Source organism: Thalassophryne amazonica, chromosome 13, assembly GCF_902500255.1.
Source record: "Thalassophryne amazonica chromosome 13, fThaAma1.1, whole genome shotgun sequence".
Lineage (NCBI taxonomy): Eukaryota > Metazoa > Chordata > Actinopteri > Batrachoidiformes > Batrachoididae > Thalassophryne > Thalassophryne amazonica.
Window position 1 is genome coordinate 9,314,927 of NC_047115.1, and position 21,957 is coordinate 9,336,883.

Here is a 21,957-nt window from a genome sequence, read left to right on the forward strand (position 1 = left end):
CTGCTGTGAAGTGCTTTTATTTTGAAATTGTTCAGAATATGCAGAGTTAGGACTGTATGAGCAGCCAGCTTGGAGTGTTTACAAAATAGATTGGGTGGGACAAGTTCCCACTGCCACACCTTCATGAGGATCAGGATCCACAGTCCCATCATAAAAGGTCATTTGTTTCTACAGTCCACTGAAGGTCGTGACGAGGAAACATTCGCATGTCCGCTTTTATTTCCTAGCACTTAGATCTCAGTGTGCTAAACAAAGAATGTACAGTTGGGTCCATAAGTAATTGAACACAAATCGATGTCAGGAATATTTTCAATGCATATCATCACTTTTACAGCCAGCTTCCTTTAGACCTGTCGTTTGATGGAAACATCAACATTTCCAAGTTACCGACTATGTTTTGTACTTGATTTCCATCAATGACCTGGACACTTGGAGTTACAGGCTGAGATTAGGCACTTGGGTTTTATTGACATTTTTTAATCTAGATTAAAAACACAACTGTTCTCACCTGAACACAGTCATTGATGGTGAGAAATGTTGATTGCTATTCTGTTTTGATGTAATTTATTTGGAGTTAACTGGGATGGTGTTGGGGGGGGGGAGGGTTGTTGTTGCTAAAGTGCTCTACAAATGAATTATTCTGATTGTTGATTTTTGGTCTGTTTCATTGCCATTTTCTATAACTGAATGACGCAGTGGAACAGAGAAGGATCTTCTCTAACAGAAAAAGTGGAATTTCATCAGTTTGTCAGAAGACACATGGGAGATTATGCTAAGAGGAAACTGAAGCAGAAGCTGCCCCCTCCCCCAAAAAACAAACACCACCTGCTGGTAAAGGCTGGAAAAACAGAAAAAATAGAAGAAACCGACAATCTGGTGATGTGATACGAGTCGCCGGTTTAATGTCGTTACTGCAAACTACGAGACATCAAGCCAGATATTTCTTGTTTACTTTAAGACTCATCTGTCCCAATATTTTTGCACAGCCAAAAATTGTGTGTGTGTGGGGGGGGGGGGGGGGGTCTGACAAAAAATATGCACATCTAGATGGAAACATCAGAAAATAAAGATGACATTTCATATTCAGTGTACAGAAAGAAGGAAAAAAGCAAAAAAAAAAAAAAAAAGTCAGCGTTGTTGTTCCAGAGGTTACAGCTGTTAATTTACTGGTTTCTCTTCCAAACTCAATCCAGCAGTTTCATGAAAAATGCTTCAATCCAGCTTCAAATCAACAGAAGTGGGCAAAGACAGGACCTGTGTTTTTGTCCTCCTGTGTGTGACTCCGCGTGGTGTGCAGCGTCACGTTGTGTGTTCGTGTGTACTCGTGTTTGTTTGGATGTGTGTACTGTCCAGGGACAAGATATTAAGATGTCTTTTATTAGATTTATTGGAGCCACTTACAGCCTGATGAGGTTTGCACGTCTGCTGACACCGTCACAGACACAGCGGACAGACGACCAGGTGGCCTCATTACACTGACACCACACACACACACACACACTCGTGTGTGTGTGTGTTAATAGTGCTTTGAAGCGGTATGGTTTGTGTCTTTGCTGATGATGTTGGTGCTACTAAACAACACCGAACCATCCTCACCACATTCATTTTCTCTGCATTTAAAGAAAAAAGTCCGTCTTAAAGCAGGAGTCCTGTAAAATAGATTTTCCTTATTTTTCTCATCACATGACATTGTGATGTTTGTCCAGTTTATTTATTGATTTATTTTTGCACATTCTCAGCTGTGTAGCTGAAACTGATTGGTTGTCATAAATTAATCCAGCCAATCAAAGGTGTTGTGGACGGCACTCAAGAATTTTCTCATGCTGACCTTTATAAAAAAAAAGAAGCAGTTTAATTAACATTTTTGTCATGAAAAAGCTATATGTTTGTATTTAAATCTGTTAAAGGTCAGCCTTGGTATTTTTCAACCTTGGCTTCATTACCTCCGCCACCAAAGTTGGGCAGGGCTTATGTTTTCACCCCCATTTGTTTATTTGTCTGTCTGTTTTCTGAACACCCTGGAACCCACAATTTTCATATATCATTCTGAAATGTTCATTGAGGATATATATATATCCTGATAGGCAAGAACTGATTCAGTTTTCAAGGTCAGAGGTCAAGTCAGGAAAAATCTTGAAAAATTCCTGTCCTTTAATATTGAATGAATTTTCAAAAATTCAGAACTTTGTCAAAAAAGATGGAATTTCTTTGATATTTGACCGTGTTATGTAGGATGGTGTCCTTTATCGACGGAACAAGTTTGATCTGGATCTGATCCAGGTTGTGGATTTTCTGGACATTTGAATTTAATATTGAAAAGTCCATTTGGTGTACATTTTGCTTTATATCTCATTCAAAAGTGCCTCAATATGGATTTACCTACACCAAAAAAAAAATTGAATGGAGATTCCAATTTTATGCCTGTTTGTCTATCCTCCAGTTATCAGTCGAAAACATTTGATCACATCTAATTTAGCTTATGAAAAGCCACTTCAAACAGGACCTTGACCTTCAATTTTTTTCCCAAGGTAAAATTTTGTGATTGTCATTAATTTCCCTGGTGGTAGTCACTGAAGTAGTCAAACAAGTCCGCAGTGGCAAGGCCCTGGGGGTTGATGAGATCCATCCAGAAATGCTGAAGGCTCTGGATGTGGAGAGACAGTTTTGGATGAGACATCTCTTCAATATTGCGTTGAGGTCTGGGACAGTGCCTACGGAGTGGCAAACTGGGGTGGTGGTCCCCATATTTAAAAAAAGGGGACCAGAGAGTGTGTGCCAATGACAGGGGCATCACAGTACTCAGCCTCCTGATAAAGTCTATTCCAGGGTGCTAGAAAGAGGTCTCGTGGTTAAGGTGTTGGGCTTGAGACCAGAGGATCCTCGGTTCAAATCCCAGCCTAACCGGAAAATCACTACGTGCCCTTGGGCAAGGTCCTTAATCCCCTAGTTGCTCCCAGTGTGTAGTGAGCACCTTTTATGGCAGCACCCTGACATCAGGGTGAATGTAAGGCATTGATGTGTAAAGTGCTTTGAGCATCTGATGCAGATGGAAAAGCGCTATATAAATACAGTCCATTTGTTGTACAGTGCCTATTAAACCCCAAAACGTGAATCAGCTGCAAATCGTGAATGATCCAAACCATTAATTGCAAAACGTGAATACTGAAAAACTGTCTTCCAAAATGTGAACACAGGTCTTGCAAATCGTGAATATCATTCATGATATGTATATATTTTATATAATTTTTTTTTCAGTTTAAGTAGTTTATGGATTTAAGTTTACAGATGAATTACTGCAGGAAATCTTGATTGCAAACCCTATCACCGCAAAAATGATTTTTTTTTTTGTGGGGGTCACAACAGCCGGCGAGGTGCGGGGGTGATCTGAGCAGCTGTCTTGTGGTGTCAAGCTCCCGGGCCCGCTGGGTGTGTCCGCTCTGGGGAGTGTCAGGTGTGGAGTTTTGACTGGGACGGTCCACCTGTCAAACTCAGAGAGGACAGAAACCTCCCCCTCTGGTAAACAGCTCAATAATCTTAAGAGAAACATTGTAGAAAAACAAACACACTAGTTTCTTACTTCAGGAAGGTGGACAATGGGAAAAATAAGATTGACCTGAATAAGCAGACGGCAGAAAAACGGAAGCGTAGGGACCGTCTACAAAGTGCAAAAACTAGACACCACAAAAATATTCAATAAATTCAGGTGTGGTGTCACCGAGTTCACTGCACACATCGGTGGTCTCCTGCTGGTTAAACTGCAGTTCGTAAAAATGTCATTGTGAAAACCTTGTTTAAATTTTCATTAGCGTCTTTGTTATACGTGCAGTGACACAAAATTTACTGCGCACATCAGTGGGGTCCTGCTGGTTATACTACAGCACTCAGTTTGGAAAAACGTGCAAAAATGTTATTAAAATAAGTCATAAAATGAGCAATAAATTTCACTAATTCACAGAAATTAAATTTTTGCACATTCGCAGTTTGGGAGATATTTTTTCAGTATTCACATTTTGCAGTTAACGGTTTGCGGATAATTCACGAATTGCAGCTGATTCACGTTTTGGGGGTTAACAGCACCTCCTTTTTAACTGTGTACTTGTTCCATGGTAACTAGATGCACTTCAGCATGATGTTTTTAATCTTCTCCATTAGCTGTTTCGCCCGTGGGGCTGTTAGTATTGTACATCAAAACTGGATCAATTAGTATTTTTTCCTGAGTGAAAAGTTGAACTCAAAAAATGTCCAAAAAACGAGACATCGGTTGTAAAATCAGAGTTCTGGGTGTTGAAGTATTAGTTATCTGTTAATAAGACTTTGTCATGGAGGCCGTGGGGATCAGATGGGCACATGAAGATCGTTTGTCTTTGGGTGGACGGTTGTCTTGTTGTTATGATCCAGTCTGTTCTGGAATCACGGGGCTATACTCAGAGTGAATGTGTGTGTGTGTGTGTGTGTGTGTGTGTGTATGTGTGTGTGTGTGTGTGTGTTTGGGGTGGTTGGTGTCCCTTGGTTCTTATAAAGGAATCTCTATCTGCACACTCACACATTGACATGCACAGTCTGAACTCACGGCCGGCGTGAGCAGCCTGACGATCAGCACATGCTAGCAGAGTCGTGTGCGACTCGTAACATTACCCTGACTTTTTTCAACAAACACATACAAACGCAGTGTCACTGGCCTGATGTTTGCTGTCCGTCCACAGTCCCACTCCGGTCCCACGCCAGTGTTGAACTCTGGACCACATCCAGTCCTGTTCCTTCTGGGCTGGAAGTCAAACATCCCAGTCACCACTGCTGGCTACTTGTGTCATTACTTGTCTCTGGCCACATTATTTCTCTGTCTATCTGTGCTGTTAAAACTACAGAAATCATGGTTGTTGTGTTTTTGTGTGTCTGTGTGCAGTGTGTACCAAGGGTCAGGCAGTCAGTGGTCAATACCGAATGCTGGCAAAGAACGGCGGCTACGTCTGGGTGGAAACGCAAGGAACGGTTATTTATAACAGCCGAAACTCTCAGCCCCAGTGCATCGTGTGCATAAACTACGTCCTCAGGTAAGTCATAGTCTCAATCAGCAGGGCAGTGGACCTTCAGAAATCATTGACCATGTTCCCGAAATATTGAGTTCTATCCAAATAAAAGCTGTTATTGAAGAAGCATGACCAGGAAACAAAGCTCATCTACATATCATCCTGTTGTCTCTCGACTCCAAGACACCTGTGCTACTGGTTATGCTGGATCTCACTGCAGCATTTGATACAGTGACACATAGAGCTGTGACTCCCTGTGAATTGACAACTGTAATATATTTTAGATGTACATGTTCTATTTTATGGTTGTTTTTAACTGTGTACAGCACTTTGATCAACTATGGTTGTTGTAAAGCACTTTAGAAATAAAACTTAATTGATTGACTTGATTGAAAAGTATGTTAGCTGACCAGATAAAGCACTCTTGGAGAGGTAGCCGTGCCTCTCTGAAAGTTAGCAGTCGAGGTTCTGGTAAACACAGAGGGCTTACCACAATATTTACAGTATCTGCAAGCTGTGAAAACTGGCACAGTTTTGTGTTCCCTGCCAGAAACCTCAGAATGGTTTTTCTGTGAAATGTTCTCTGTGGTCTGTTTCCACACATAGTCCACCAGCCTGCTTCTGTATCTCTAATCTTGCAGTGACGTGGAGGAGAAGTCTATGATTTTCTCCTTGGAGCAGACAGAGTCCCTGTTTAAGCCTCATCATGTGAGCGCTTTCCTCAGCTCTGGAAGTCTGAGTTGCACCGGAAAACCAGGCCTTTTCACCAAGCTCAAAGAAGAGCCAGAGGACCTCACTCAGCTCGCGCCAACGCCAGGCGACACCATCATCACCCTGGACTTCAGTCCGTGTCCACTTCACGACAGTTTTTTTTTTCTTAATCACATTTCAGCTGACATTAGTGACTTATTTATGTATTAACTTGTCCTCGTAGGTCAGCCTGCATTTGAAGAGCCCCAACCAACATCATACACCGAGGTATCTGCTGCGTCCATACCCGCGGCAGGGCCGACATCCTGTGTCAGTGAGAGCCACAGGTCTGCCCCGACCCCGACTCCTTTGGCTTTCACCAGCATGGGCAGTACCTTCACGGTGCACCAGAAACCGCCACCTGGCAGCGCTACTCCGAGCCTCAGCAGCTGCTCCACGGTGAGGAACACTAAGGAGGACCGTAAGAGTGAAATCACACAAGGACCTGTTTGTGTTAACTAATGTTATATAGTTTTTCTTAATGTTTTATTTGTTTTGGCAAATGTTTCATTTTTCTTCACCTGATTGTCCCCTTTGCACCATTTCTTGCCTAAATTATTGTATTGTATTTTCTGAAGTGTAAGTCACAGGTTTTTTTTTTTACTAGTTTGGGAGGTCCTGCGACTTATACGAGGCGCATTTAAAAAGTATCCAACCTGATTTTATCCCATGGAAATAAATGAAGCGTGCAAGTTCTCATTTGGTGGAGAGAGAGAGAGACAGAGACAGACAGAGAGAGAATGCATGGATTTTTTTTTTTCCGCCCAAAGTTTGCGTCAGTTGCTAGCAGTCAGCCTCAGAGTCTCATTTGCTATAACATGACGTAACGACTTGAGCAAAGGTATTGCATCATATTTTGCCAAAAGCTTGGTGATACCAAAGCTGAAACCATTCACAAGATTCAGCAGGCAAATAAGGTGGTATAGCTGCTTCAAAAATGGGCGCACATCAGTGGAGAGTAAAGCACTGGTAGGCCACCCACAAGCCAAAATAACCCATTGATTGGCAGAATACAAACTTTGATCATGGTGACACGATGGTCACCATCCATGAACTTGCAGACGAGGTGGGGAAAAGCACAGGTTTGGTATATTCCATTTTGATGGAGGATTTGAGCGTGCGTAGAGTGTCAGTGAAGTTCATTTTAAAATGGTGTAGAGGAGGATTTTCTTAAAAAGAAGACCTGAAAGTTCAGCTACAATCTCAGATGCAGCCAAGATTTGATGTTTTGGTGAAAGAAAATCCTCCTCTATACCACGTCATCAGAAAACTAATTATTTACAGGTATTATACCAAAGGGGCCCTTTACTTATGCAACCCATCATCTTGGCTTTTATAATTTTAATTAATTAATTTAAGTTGTACATATTTGGTTTGAGTTTAAGGAAGATAATTTTAAACATTTTTATATTGAGAAGCCTGATTTACTTTATATATTTGAAATGGCACAAAAAAATTAAAAGGTGTGAAATATCAAGGGGCAGAATGCTTTTGCAAGACAGTGTCATTTCTCTAGTTCATAATAATGACAATAATATTTACAGTATATAGGGCTTTCCCAGGAATGGACAACACAATAAGATGGTGCATAAAAATCCTAAATTATAGATCTGACTAAAAAAAAAAAAAAAAAAAAAATCAAATGGATTCACATTTATTTGTCCATCTTGATTATTTTTTTCAGTATAAAAGTCTGTATGTTTCACATGACAAGCTGAAGGCTCCCTGAAAAAATTTACGGTTCACTTCTTGTCCACTTCTGTGTCTGTGTTGTTCAGACTGCATCAGGAAACATCCAGTGTGTTGTCGTGGCTCGTTTATCTGTCCATCTTGGTTTGTTTTGGAATTTAAGTCGCCTCAAGGAATGCTGTGTTTTAAAAAAAGAAAAAAAAAAAGCACATTCCACTCCCAAAGAAAATTCAACTTACCCTCTGGACAATACTGGATTTACTCATATTTGTTTTTTGGGATTTTTTTTTTTTTTTGTCATATATTGTTTTCTTTCTATTTCTGTCCATCCATCCCCCTGTGCTCTGATCTTCACTGTGTTCCTCTTTCACGCTGGGGTCCTTTGTTCCGTTCCAGCAGCCCAGCAGTCCGGGTGATTATTACAGTTCTGCAGAGAGTGACCTGAAGGTGGATCTGACTGAGAAACTGTTTGCTTTGGATACAAAGGGCACCAACAGTCCTGCACACACTGAGGTACCACGAAACTTTAAGTCATTTTCACTGATTTTCTCTGATCCTTTGTTCTGATTGGCTGATTCGCGTGTAGTAATTGCAATACTTTTCACAATAAATCATCCAAAGTTAACAATAGCCACATTATTGACTGATTCTGCACCATTTCAGCAATCTTATGAGTGATTGCGGACCGATTTTGTCATAATGGGGCAACAATGTTTCGCGCATGCGCAGGGGTGATGCTTCGCAGACGACATCATGGCAGAGAGCAGAAGGTTTGCGTCCGTGGATACTGATGGGATAAATGGTCTTCTATCCAAGAAAGACAGTGAGAGTACCGCAAAAAGTATCAAAGATAAATTTATTAACTACACAGATGTATAATAAAACAAAAGATGACTGGTTTGTATACTCTTCTTTTTTTTTTAACCTCACTTATTCCATTTCTTTGAGGTGTCAACCAGAATTCAAATAATTTGCTTTGCATTTGAACATGTGGTTAAAGAACAAGATGTTGAAGATGATTTGATCTACAGAACCTACTGTAGGAGCTCTCCAAGTGAACTTAAACATAGAACCTTAAAATCAGAAAAAGGTGGGTTAGTATGGAAAATCCCCCCCCAAAAAAAAAAAAAAAAAAAACAGTGATCCTTACATTTACTTTGACCTCTGTTTCATTGCAGAGTATGAACCAGAAATATTTAATATTTTGTGTGGTCAACTTCATTTCATTTGTTAATATCCATCCATTCCTGCAACGCAATCCAAAACCTTAGCACACTAAAGCATTTATCACTTCGAAATGTTCCTACTCACAACACGTAGACGTTTTGCTGTTGAGGACATCACGCAATGAAGCATTTCAGATGTTATTTTTGTCCCATTTGTCACATCTCAAGGTGTGCAACAGTACAGTCATCATCGTTGCCATTGTTGTTTCAAAATTCTCCACCCTGGGCACAAGTCAGAACTGCAGGCAGGACAGTCCAGTACCTGTACCCTCTTCTTCTGCAGCCGTGCCTTTGATATGTGTGCAGACTGTGGTTCTGCATTGTCTTGTTGAAGAACTGCATGGACATGCCCGTAAAAGACGTCATCTTGAGCTTTTGTCCTTGTAGCTAACAATCTGGATGGTCTTTTTCATCTTTGGTCAGGCATTGCTGAAAACCTTTTATGACTCTGTGGTGGCATCAGCCATACTGTATGTTACGCTGTGGAAGTTCTGAGAGGGACAGGAAGAGATTCAATATATGAGTTAGAAGAGCTGGCTCTGTCCTGGAATGTACTCTGGACCACATCGAGGTGGTGGGTGAGAGGAGGATGTTAGCTAAGCTAACATCAATTATGGACAACCCCTCTCACCCCTTACATAAGACTGTGGGAGCCTTAAGCAGCTCCTTCAGTAGGAGACTGCTACACCCTCAGTACAAAACACCTTCACAGTCAGCAGTCAGAGTGTATAATACCCCAAAATGTTTCTAGCACCATAATCACCTGCTGATTTTGCACAGTCAACTATTCCTGCCGTCACCTTTACATGAACAACTGTGCAATTCATCCTGTGCAATAATTTTACCATATCTATACATACTTGTACTCACTATGTTCCGTTTTTCATGCAATCTGTTCACATCAGTATTTATGCACCCACCAGCGAACATCGCATTATATTTTAGTCACCTTTTTTTAATGTAAATCATTTTTCTTTTTCTTTCTTACAGTGCAACTCTTGCTGCAGCAAGTGATTTTGCCCACTATGGGATCAATAAAGTTTATCTTATCTCAGGATCACTGTGTGTTTTGTGTGGGGTTTTTTTTTTTTTTTTTTTTGTATTTAATGTATTTTCCGTACAGTCCCCACTTTTTCTAATTTGGGATTGTAAACAAATGTCATGAAAACCACTATTTTTAAAACGCATCCCTATCTCCCTTTCTTAGAATGACCTGAGTGACTTGGACCTTGAGACTTTGGCTCCTTATATTCCCATGGACGGAGAGGACTTTGAGCTGAATCCCATCGTTCCGGAGTCAGAGCCCTTGGAAGAGGGTCAAGCAGGATCCATGGGGGGCAGCGTCCTTCCCCAAACACAGCCAGTCACCCAGCACAGCTTCAGCAACATTGCCAGCCTCTTCCAGCCCCTGTCCTCCCCCCCTCAGTCCCACAGCCACTACCAGCACCGACCAGCTGCATCCTGGGTTGCAGAGGAGAAGAGGGGTCTCAGCCAGGGGGATGTGGACCCCCAGACGGGGTCATACATGTTTGAAAACATGCAGAATCCTCCATATCGGGCCCCACAGAGCATCCCGCTTTCCTCCATGGGTGGCAGGCAGAACCTGCAATGGCCTCCAGACCCACTGTTAACCTACCACCACCACCACCAGCAGCCACCACAGACCTCAAAGACCTACATAACGGACACTTTGTCTGGAGAAGAACAGACTTTGCCACATCTGCTACATAAACACAGGTGATATGATGTGACACAAATGTAAAAACAAAAAGAAGTGGTTTGGCACTTAAATGATAAAAAAAGCTAATACATTTTGATTTTTAGAATTTTATTTAGCATATCTGTATGTGCAGCAATGGTTAAAGATCCATAGGTGACAAAATAGTAAATGGAAATGATTTTTTTTTTTTTTTCATTTAAAATAAATTATTTTAGAAAAAAAAAATTCACTTTCTTTAAATATATTTGGCAGCACAGTGGCTTAGTGATTAGCACTGTTGCCTCACAGCAAGAAGGTCATGGGTTCGATTCCTACCTGTGTCCTTTCTGTGTGGAGTTTACATGTTCGGCCTGTGTTTGCGCGGCTTTCCTCCCATCTTTAAAAACATGCAGGTTAGGTGAATTGGAAGCTTTATAATTGTCCAGGTCTCCCTTGCAAAAGAGATCTCAATGTCAGTGGGACTAACCTGGTTAAATAAAGGTTAAAATAAATAAAAAATATTTATTTATTTATTCATGTATTACACATATATTGACTTACGTGTACAGGAAGACAGGGTGAAACTGTACGAAGCTCTTTAATCCACACATTTTGTCTCCACTTTGTATGACTTTTTGACTTTTTTCCCTCATTATTTTTCATGGAAGCCTGCACTGTTTCCTGAATATTTTATCAGTAACGACCTTGACAGAGTTTCCCATGTCTTCTCTCGTTCTATGACATCATTGTGACAATAAACAAAGTTGCTGCCGGCGAGCCAGTGTACGTGATTTAAGGAACTATTGCGAGATTACTGAATTTGCAACAGTAACTGGTTACATTACCGCGTTACAAGTAAATGTTTACGTGATTACAGTAAAGCCTCGGGCCCACTGAATAATAAGTCATGAATAATGAGCCACGCATGGGTGTGGCAGCGATTATATAAAGAATGATCCACATTTTAAGCCGTCACGTATCCACTGCTAAGGCGCCTCTATGTGCCTCTCTGTACCTGACATGTGCCTCTAGTGAGCCACGACCGACCTGTCATTTGAGCTCCGTCCAGCCTCGAGTGGTTCATGATGACACATATGATCCAAATCAAGCCACATGTGATCCATGTAGTGCCATGATAGCATGACGTTGGTGCACGTTTAGGCATGGGTTTGGTGCAAACCTCCAGCCCTCCCAAACTTGGTCTCTTTAAAGTGTGGGTTTTCAGTTCACAGCATCCAATCAAAATGTCACATTTTTTAAACGCAGTCCAAAAAAGACACTACACTGAGTGCGCGCTGCCGCAACTGTGGATCACTTCCAAAAAAAAAAAAAAAAAAAAAATTTCTTCCACGGCTTACCGTCACCATGATACAACAACTCTGTGTTCCTGGACAGCTCTGTGCTCTGTCTCACGGCTTCACCGGTGTTATTTCTTCCACGGCTTTAAACACACAGCCTCTTTGACACTGTGATCCAACTTTTAACTTTGTGTTCATCCATTATTGACTCCAAAATCACTCTTGCGAGTGGGTGTTGTGCCTAAATGCTTGTTTTGTGCACGAGTCACTGTGTCAGTGCGCATACACAGCAGAGCTCGATCTGATCCATTAATCAAATCAAAATCAAATCAATTTTATTTATATAGCGCCAGTTGCCCCAAGGCGCCTTATATTGTAAGGCAAGGCCATACAATAACAAGATATTAATCTATCATAGACATCTAAGATTTGCTAGAAAATGATTAATCCGCTGCAAAATAATTATTTTATATACAGCGTCTGGCGCACAAAGCAGGTAGAATTGTGTGCACAAGAGGGCAGCCGCTTCAAAAATAGTCTCTCTGGTTCTGCATAGCTGTCAGGTGCTCAGATAATGGGCTTTTAGCAGCCTCGTCCACGCCACAAACATGCCTCTATAATCCTCATTAGTCGTTATAGTACTTCGTACACAAACTGCCCCACGCTGTTGTTGCTAAATTTTGAACATCTTGAAATTAGCGCCACGCTCAGAGATGAGCCACGTTAACTGAAGATAATGCCTCTAAGAGCCACTCAGAGCCACCATTCTCCCATGATAGTTGAATAAGTCCTCTCATAACAAAAAAAAAAACAAACATGCCGTGTGGCTCATTATTCATCCTTCATTATTTGGTGTGACCAGGGCTTAACACATTACTTGTTTGCATATTCCACCCAACACTGGTAACCATTGATACAGATCAAATTCAGCAGAGAATTGTAATAAAAAAAAAATTAAAAAAATTGACTTTTAAAAAAATCTTTTGGGGAGTAAAGTCTGAAACACAGTGGCTGCATTGCGTGTGTATGTGCATGCATGTGTAGTGTGTGCGCATGTTGTATGTTGGTTTTCATTCTGGCAGCCGTGTTACCGGATGCATGAGTGAAGTGTCCCAAATGTGCTGGCACGACCGTCGAGAGAAATACGGCAAGCTACATGGGTCATAATACGTCAGGTGGGGGGGATGTCAGTCTACTTGTGTAAAATTACTGCATTAAGTGCAGCGTTCGAACTGCCACAATGCCACATTTATCGCCGTCTTTTTAAGAGAACGTGGTCCCATATTGATGCATTATGGCCCACGTGGCTCTCCATAATGAGGCAGTGAAGTATCCTGTAACATCATTTTCAGTGAATGGATTATGTGTTGTTGTTATTATTATTATTATCATTATCATGTAATGTCGAGTTGCGTCAGGAAGGGCATCCGGCGTAAAACCTGTGCCAATTCAACATGCAGATCCAACTTGGATTTGCTGTGGCGACCCCGAGTGCAAACAAGGGAGCAGCCGAAGGAACTTACTATTATTATTATCATGTTTAACATTTGTTTTTTGTGCAGGTCATCTGAGAGTTTTCTACAGCTGTACAGAGACATGAATCCGTTCAGAGTCACCCTATCCAACAGGATCAAACGCTCCTTCACTCAGATGGCTGCTGTGAGTTTCGCTGATTAAACGCACTCCTCGTGAAACACTCAGAGTTTATGAAAAGAAAAACGTCATGCTGTGGTTTTCACCTTGTCCGACTGGTCTAACAATGAAGCCAGCGTGGCCTCACGGGTGCTAATAATTGTGTATTGCTGCATCAGGGAGAAAACAAGATGCCAGAAATTTTGTGGAAGAAGATGAGGAGTGACGGTGGTGCTGGTATGGAGCGCTCACTCAGCGCAGGATCTCTGCCAGGTATGATGCCATTATTTGTTGGTGTGTATAAATAAGTGTTGTTTACATGTTGTGGTTTGGTTTGGCAGCAAATGGCTAATTGCTTTGTATTTGTTTAATATTGGTGGTTGCGCTGACTGGATGAGCATGACATTAGCCTCGAGCTTAGCAGGAAAAGCATCGGATTCATGGAATCTGTCTGTGATTCAGTGGGGGGGTCAACAAAATGTAACTCTGTAAAAAATACCACATGGTCTTACAGTGTAGGTGACACCAAAAAATGTGCACAAATAATCACTAAAAATAATGAAATGTTGATATTTTAAAAAATCCTGAACAATAAAAAGTCGATAAGTGCTCAGGTGAAGGATAAAGAACAGGTGTCTGAAGCCTGCGCTCTATTTCAGCCCTCAGCTGCGACCATATTGTTGCTACATCATCACTGGAACGGCACCTGCTGATTGAAGCCCAAATCAACTGTAAACACGGCGGAGGTCGAGCTGTTTTCACACGATTTTTTTTTTTTTTGCAAGTCCAGTCTGAATGTGTGTCTGAAGAAGCTGTGGAGGACACACAGCCTGATGGTTTTGAGCCTAATTTAGACCACAATGAGGGAGACGAAACCTTGAAGGAAAACCTTCAGTCTGACAACAGTGAGGATATTGGCAGAGTTCAGAAGACAGAATGGTGATTATAAAACAATTAAATAAACAATGCAGGTGATTTCGGCATGCAGGTGGAGATGATAAACTTTTTTTTTTGCCAGCTCTTTGGTCATAATCAACTGCTTAAAAAAATAAAAATCAGTTTTACTATCTGTGACTTCAGAAAAAAAGTGAAGTGTGGATTTTTTATTTATGATTTTTTTTTTTTTTCTCTGAGAAACGGATACGTACATTTCAAATCTGAAAAATGTCACGAAGGACTGAAAATAAGATAAGATAAAACTTTATTGATCTCACAGAGGAGAAATTCACATGTTACGTCAGCTCTTGAAAAACACACAAGATGGGTGCGAGCAGAGGAAAATGTTCTTCAAACAGCGTGTGTAAGAAAATGATGTAGAAATAGAATTTTTTATATATATATATATATATATATATATATATATATATATTTTCATGGTCAGTGAGAATTCCATGTCTAACTGGCGTGCATTATTTTCGTGTACACGCACACGTAGTTTGGTGAGTTAAGTCACTGTTATAATCACTCCGCTCTGTTTGTCACCATAGCAACGCGCAAATCAGTTGGCGCAGATCAACTGTGTTTTGACAAGTGAATAACAGAAACGCGGAAAACATGGATTTCCAAGTGAATTTTAATATTTTTGGCCAAAATAAAACATTTGAGGAATGGGAAGAGGAGGAGAGCAAACAAGAAGAACAGCAAAAGCAGCGGCATAAAGATTTAACATCGGACGAAGTGGACAAGATTGAAGACGGGAAAGAAGAAGGGAACGGTTCTATACTTGCGGGCGGCCGGAGCGGTCCGCATCAACAGTGAGTGTAGTTTCTGGACCTGTTGCCAGAGTTGGTCACAGCTCCATACAGCAGAGAGGGGGTTGGTGTGGCCCACTGCAGCGCGAGCCCGCAGACTCGGTAAGTGCATCGGAGACAAAATATCTTGAGACTGGTATAAAATAGTCCCAAATACTCACATTTTTATCAAGTTCTGTTAACTTAAATATTTGTGTGTTAGCTCACTGTGTGGGACCATGGTATATGCGGATTAAACAACTCGAAGCCGTGCATTATACGGTTTGAATGCACTTCACATCTCGTCGTGGTGTTTTAGACCCCGCGTCGTGCATTCAAACCATATAATGCATGGCTTCTCGTTGTTTGATCCTTTTATATATATATATATATATATATATATACACACACACATACATACATACAGTCTTTTCTAAAATAAATATGGTTTCCTTCTTGAATACAGTTAGTGTACTGTACGTTAGTAGCGTAACATGTTATTATTCAATATTAAAACATTCACACAAGGAGAAAATAATATAGTATATAAAGTGAAAATGCTCAGTTTTGCCTCCGTGTGGAGTGGAGAAGCCGCAGACACCGTGCGTGCGAGCTCGTCAATATAAGTGTTCCACTTGCCAATCAAAAGGATTCTGCCGGCGAGAATGAACCGTTCTGACATGTATAAAAAACGTGCATCACTGACCAGAACCACTCGGTGGAAAAGGGGCTGTCAGTAGCCTGTAAAAATCCATAAATTAATTGGGACTATGAAGATAATGGATCCAGCACTGATATCACTTCCTTCTTCTCCAATTTCAGTACTTGCCAGGAAGTTCCTAGTTTTTAGTGGCGCGCAGTTGTCTCTTCAGTCACTGCGCACCAGGACAGGATAAATTTCAAACTGTTTTTTAATTTTAGTCTTAAATACTAAAAAAAAAAATATATGTTATAATAAATAATATAATAAACATATAATAAATATATGTTTGAATTGTGATTGATACGTGCGAGAAAGACAGGAAGTTGGTGATCTCTGCTCCAGTTTACTGCAAGCGGAAAATATTTTAGATTGTAATAAGATGATAATAGGGAAAATAGTTATTAACCAGTTCCTATTATTTCATTTACCATGTTGTCTGGACTGTACATATGTCACTCCAAACGTTAGTGAAGAGGGGACATAGGTTGCATGACTGTATAAGTCATATTTGTTTTTGAAATGTGCTGCGACTGCTTCATGCAGCAAGAAGCAAAAAAGACTTTGATCAGCTTGTTATTTATGTATTATGCACACACCGCATTAGCAAGCAGAAGCTAATGGCTAATTATTATTATTATTGTGTGAAGCACCAAGAACTCGAGAACAAACTACTTCTTGTTACCACTGAACACACACAAACATCAAAGTGGAACAAAATGTGTGCATGTTTACTTCGCTAAGTGTAAATCGTAAACCCCCTTTGCTTCTCCCTTGTTTTCACTTGGGGTCATGACAACAGATCCGAGGTAGCACAAGTTTTATGCCGGATGCTCTTCCTGACTCAACACCACATTACATGGAAAATGGGCAGTGGTGGACTTGAACTGGGAAACTTCTGTACTGTACTGGACACAAGTGCACTTAAACGCTTGCCCCACTTCACTAATGGTAAATAAACTTTTAAAATTACTACACATTTTTATGACATTAAATTTAGCCTTAAATTCATCTAGCTGTCCTCACCATTGCAGTTCTGGCTGTCCCACACAATCCAAACAAGTGGAGTGCTGAGTAGTATGAAGGTTATTCTCTCTTTATTAGACTGTGGTCTTTCAGTTTGAGAGCATGATTTATTAATTTTACTTGTTCTCCCAGCATGTCCTTCTCATTCAGTTCTTTTTCTTGGTTTAAGGCGGTTGGAATCCAGCTTAATGGTACATTACAGCCACCTTCTCCTCTGTAGTGTGGATAATACAGTACCTCATTCACATCGCTTAGTTTCTGGTTTTGTTTTCATTCTTTAAACTGGGTCAGAACCTTGGTTCTCATAATTCTTTGGAAACACCTTCCTCGCTGAGTGATTTGAACACTGAGCCGGAATGCTGAGTCATAAAATTCTTGATTGTTGATAAGTTCGAGTTAGTCCACGCCCCTTTTTTATAACATCAGCACAAATCCTCAGTGTTGTGGTGAACATGTCGTATGTAACAGCCCTGGTTGAAAATATCACTGTGCCTTAACCTGTTGTAGTTTTATTACCAAACAGAAATTTACTATTTTCAGAAGTGAAGAATGATGATGTCATGTTGTTGCTGATGTATCTGTTCGCGTTTCAGACCTCTTTCTGTCTCTGTTTCAGATTCAGGAATGGGGACAATGATACCCGGCAGCATGTCTTCATGTCTCAGTTTTCTTCACCAACATCGAAAAAGTCAATATCCAGGGCATGATATCAGAGGTGCACGTGATGAAGTTTTTCCTCAAAAGAGCTACACATTCACAGAGCATAACATGCTGCCTTCTAACAGGACCGAGGGTGAGTTTTCCCGATTTTTAAGGCAGTACCAGAGATGCGTTACATGCGTGAGCTTCCTTCCAATTTTAAATCAAATATTTAATATGGTCCAAATGTAACAAAATGTTAGGACAAAATATAACATTGTAGTGATCTGAGCTGAAATATATGTTGCATAGTTAAGTACATAAGTAGTTGGAAAGGAACACAATTTTTAAAATGTTGCCTCGGTGCATCACCACAGTTTAGAGCAGGCAGAGCAGTAAAATTACAGTTGGCCGACCAAGCCGGCTTTGATTGGCGGTCACACTACCTGCCTGAGTCCTTCAACAGAACACTTCATCTGTATTATCCCAGTCCAGTCAACTATAAGTTGGTACTAGCCAACTGGATAACTGCCAACTGGTACTGGATAAGGACCTACTACGCCAATACCTTTACCTGGGTTTGAATCCCACACATGCTACCTGCCTGTGTCCTTGGACAAGACACTTCCTCTCCATTGCCCCAGTCCACCCAGCTCTAAATGGCTACCGGCCTTGGCCACAGAAGCAACCCACTTTGGACAGCGTCCTGTCCAGGGGGAGTCATGGACTCATTCACTTGACGCTACGGAATATGGAGAAAAGCACCTGCACCAACAGGCCTCAGGGCCATATAGGACTTAAGCATAGTTTGTCAAATCACTTCCATAGAAGACTGTAACTCTTTTCGAGGTGTCTTGTTGGCTTCCCTCACTGGTTTCCTTCTTCACCGAGTTTTTGAGAACTGCCTACTCCAAATGGATTTCTGATACATTACAGTACTGATTAGTTTTCTCAGTGATTGAGATTAAAGTCCAAGACAGCCTTTCTTAAATCATGGTCCACGGACCACTGGTGGTAAGACAGCGACCCCTGGTGGTTTTTAAGTATACTGGTAAAATCTCACATTTTTAAATGATCATTTTCTGGTGATATACTGTTGTTGTGGTAAGCAGACCCATTGTTTTTGGTATATTTTGAGAGATATGTGGTCCATGAGAGGTTATTTTTCTTAATTGGTCCTGGGTTTGAAAAGTTTGAAAGCACTGCTCCAAGGCATATTCAGTGAGTTGGAAATGTTCATGTATCAATCCAGTTTCATCTCTTTCCAGGTATCACTACTCATTTGCTTGGCCCTTCGTTTGAGTCCTCCTGCCTGCCAGAGTTGACCCGTTATGACTGTGAGGTCAACGTCCCATTGCAGGGTAACTTGCACCTCCTCCAGGGCTGTGACCTGTTGAGAGCCCTGGACCAGGCCACCTAGACCGTTGAATTCAGTTCCATCATCATACACCTGGACTTGCTCCCAGGCAGCCCAAACCGCAATCTGCTTGAGAACTAAATCATTTGTTTTTCTGGGCCTTCTGAAAGCCAAGACGCAAGCTATCTACGTGGGAATGGTTTTCAAACCCCCAGGCTCCCTTAGAAATTTTTTAAGCTCTTGTTCCTTCTCTCATTTTGTTCATATACCAGCTGTTCAACTTCATATGAAGGCAAAGCCACTTATACCCCTTTTCAACTGAGCTCTTGACAGCAGGTCGAGGCCAGGTTCCTGTGAAGTGTTGCCACCCATCAGGCGTTGGATCCACATGAGTAAAATCACACTGTTCAGTCACTAAGACGAAGTAACCATGGGACATGGCACGAACAGGCTAACAGCACTGATGGTTACTTTGTTTTTGTTTAAAACTCTTTGCACTGGGTCATCGGGTTTGGTGTAAAGGCATTGCACAGGTCAGTTCTGTAATGGTAAAACACGGGTTGAGTCCTCAGTGTACAAGGGGTATTAGTGGAGTGGGATTAGAGCATACAGCCTGCCTTCAGACTCTGCACTGCCGTTTCCCAACATCTACCCTGCTTACTAGGTCTGCTAGCAAGCTGGGACACAACGCTAGGCTGCATCATCACGGGATTCACACTTGCAACCTGAGTCTTATCCAGATCATCTCTTTCTCAAAGACCTACGTCCAGCTCCGGACTGTGTACAGGTCAATCCCAGCCTTCAGTTCGCTTTACTCTGAAAGCTCTATATGTAGCCAAACACAATACTACCTACTCACTCACACAGACACTAGTTTATTAGACCATCAGGATTTCTAGAACTGTCTAAGCTTCAAATCTTGAATCCTAGTGTTGGATATCAAGAAATGGTTACGTATTTGGAGTGAGTTTAATATATATATATATATATTTTTTTTTTTTTAAGTATGGAGATTATCTTCAGAAATATTGCATTATGATTCTACTTTTCGATTCACTAAGAACTGATCTTGTGACTTAAAAGGCAGCCGACACTAAGGGGTTGACATTGATGGTCCGAATGCATTGTAAAGTAACAGAAGGTCATTGCACGCAGTCCTTAAGACCTGGGTGCCGTATTTTCTGGAGTATAAGTCACGCGCCCGTCAAAAATTTGCCTCTTGAAGAGGGGAACACACACACACACACACACACACACACACATATATATATATATATATATAATACATCACCCTGGAGTTAAAGTTGCACGTTTTTTCTTCTTTAAGCTGAAATTATTGTTCACTGTTGTATTGTACTTTTTATTGTTGTATTATTTGAGTTTATTTTGTTTAATGACTTGATTCCTGGGAAATCCCTATTTAAATAGCTGTTAATAACAGATGGGTGTGTTTTTGCAATACAAGTCACACTAGTGTCACGAGCTCCCAAAACTATGAAGAAGAAAAAAATCACAATTAAAACAGCTTACTTGTCAATATACAACAGTGGTGCAAGTGTTTGAGGTTTTTGTGCTTTTTGCTGAGTGCACTGTCAATTTTCAACATCACACAGGCTTTATTATGGATTCTGTTGGTGTTCTTCTGACAGACATCCTGTCTGAAGGACTGCAGTGGTCTTTATTGTGAGCAAACACGACCATGAGAAGGGGCTAGCAAAATTTGGAAATCCAAACGTTCAGCTTCTTTACTCGACAAACACAAAAAAACATGAATCACTAGTGCTGTTGGTAAATTCTGCTGGACTGCCTTGATTGGTAAATGTCCACCAGGTGGAGATATTGCTCCATTTCAAGAACCTTGTGCCATGATAATGATCAACCTGTTGCTTATAGTAGTGTGTGTTTGTTTTTATATATACACATAAATATATAAAAACTGAAATTAGAAATGTGCTGATGTGTTTAAGCCTAAAAATTAACAAATCAATGGCTCATCGGAATGTTTTCCTTTTCCACTAAATGTGCTCCCACCTTGCCACGCTCAGTGCCGAGTTCTCTCAATGTGGCGACTCTGCACTGCTAGTGACTGGGTTGAATGGGGCATTACTCTTTTGCTGTTTGGCATTACTCAACGGAGCCTGGAATGGTACCACTTTTGAATATGTTCATAAGTTTCCACAGCACGGCCGGAGTCTCAGCCACTATGGCTCAACCTCTGCTTGGCTTCTTTCTGTGGAGGACTTAATGCTGAAAGTGAATTAGCAAGAGCAGCTCGGGGAAAATCAGCTGAGATAACACAACTGTTTCCAGAGGTCAGACGGGTGCGAGAGCTGCTTTCAGCAACACTGTGCTTCATCCAGCTGAAAAAGCTCCATAATTATAGGAATGTCTCGACTTGTGAGTGGTGGCAGGAAAAGTTCTGACTTTTTCTCATTGTTGCGTTCAGTTTTTCATTCATGTGCATCTACATCCAAAAAAAAGTTGCCAGCATCATTATATCAACTCAACACACTTCAACTTTTTATTGCTATCCTAAAGGAAATTAGTTTGCAGTCTGTATCAAGACATATTAAACATAAAATTTAAAGAAGCAAAAGTACAAAAAATATGTAAAATCTTGTAGACAAATAGACAAAAAAGAAAAAACTTGACCACCACAGCTTTAAGAATGAAAGACGGAAGCTATTGCATCACCCTCTTATTTTATTTATTTTTTTGCCCACTGCTTTACACACGACACATGTACACATGTGCGCATTTTACTGATAGCATGTGGTAAAGCATGGTTAAATGTAATAACTGTGCAAAAAAAAAAAAAGAGTGAATATGTTTAACAAATGTTTTGCTTTAGAAATATAATAATTCAGCGTTTAGATGGGGGGAAAATGTTCAGTGTACAAATCTTGTACGGAAACGTTTATAGTATTATTATACATTAGTTAGAATTTAATATGAACCAGTATCGGTAGAGTAGAATTTTTACTTTTAAATGAGCAAATGAAATGATACCTGAACATTTCAAACATTTTCCACACAGGCAGGCGCACGCCTGCTGTACACTGACTTTGTGTTTTTATTGTTATGACAGTCTATTTTCTGAGACATTTTTAGCTTTTGTCAATTCTCCCCAAATTATTTAATCCAAATCGACGAGACACTTTATGGTTACAGTTTTTTTTTTTTG

General features: G+C 40.7%; 1 protein-coding gene across 3 annotated transcripts in view; it reads left to right on the top strand.

The window, feature by feature from the left end:
* epas1b (endothelial PAS domain protein 1b) overlaps nt 1-19,752 on the top strand; it is a 110,075-nt gene extending 90,323 nt beyond the window's left edge. Inside the window, exons 8-16 of one of the 3 annotated variants that reach the window (XM_034185350.1) lie at nt 4,904-5,051; nt 5,669-5,871; nt 5,962-6,176; nt 7,863-7,979; nt 9,900-10,429; nt 13,252-13,348; nt 13,501-13,594; nt 17,394-17,570; nt 18,685-19,752. In XM_034185350.1, the coding sequence (XP_034041241.1) occupies nt 4,904-5,051; nt 5,669-5,871; nt 5,962-6,176; nt 7,863-7,979; nt 9,900-10,429; nt 13,252-13,348; nt 13,501-13,594; nt 17,394-17,570; nt 18,685-18,836 (1,733 nt within the window). In that variant the 3' untranslated portion in view covers nt 18,837-19,752. Of the gene's footprint in view, nt 1-4,903; nt 5,052-5,668; nt 5,872-5,961; nt 6,177-7,862; nt 7,980-9,899; nt 10,430-13,251; nt 13,349-13,500; nt 13,595-17,387; nt 17,571-18,684 lie in introns of all 3 variants that reach the window. The other 2 variants (XM_034185349.1, XM_034185352.1) reach the window with 2 other exon arrangements.
* Nucleotides 19,753-21,957: the final 2,205 nt, after the last annotated feature.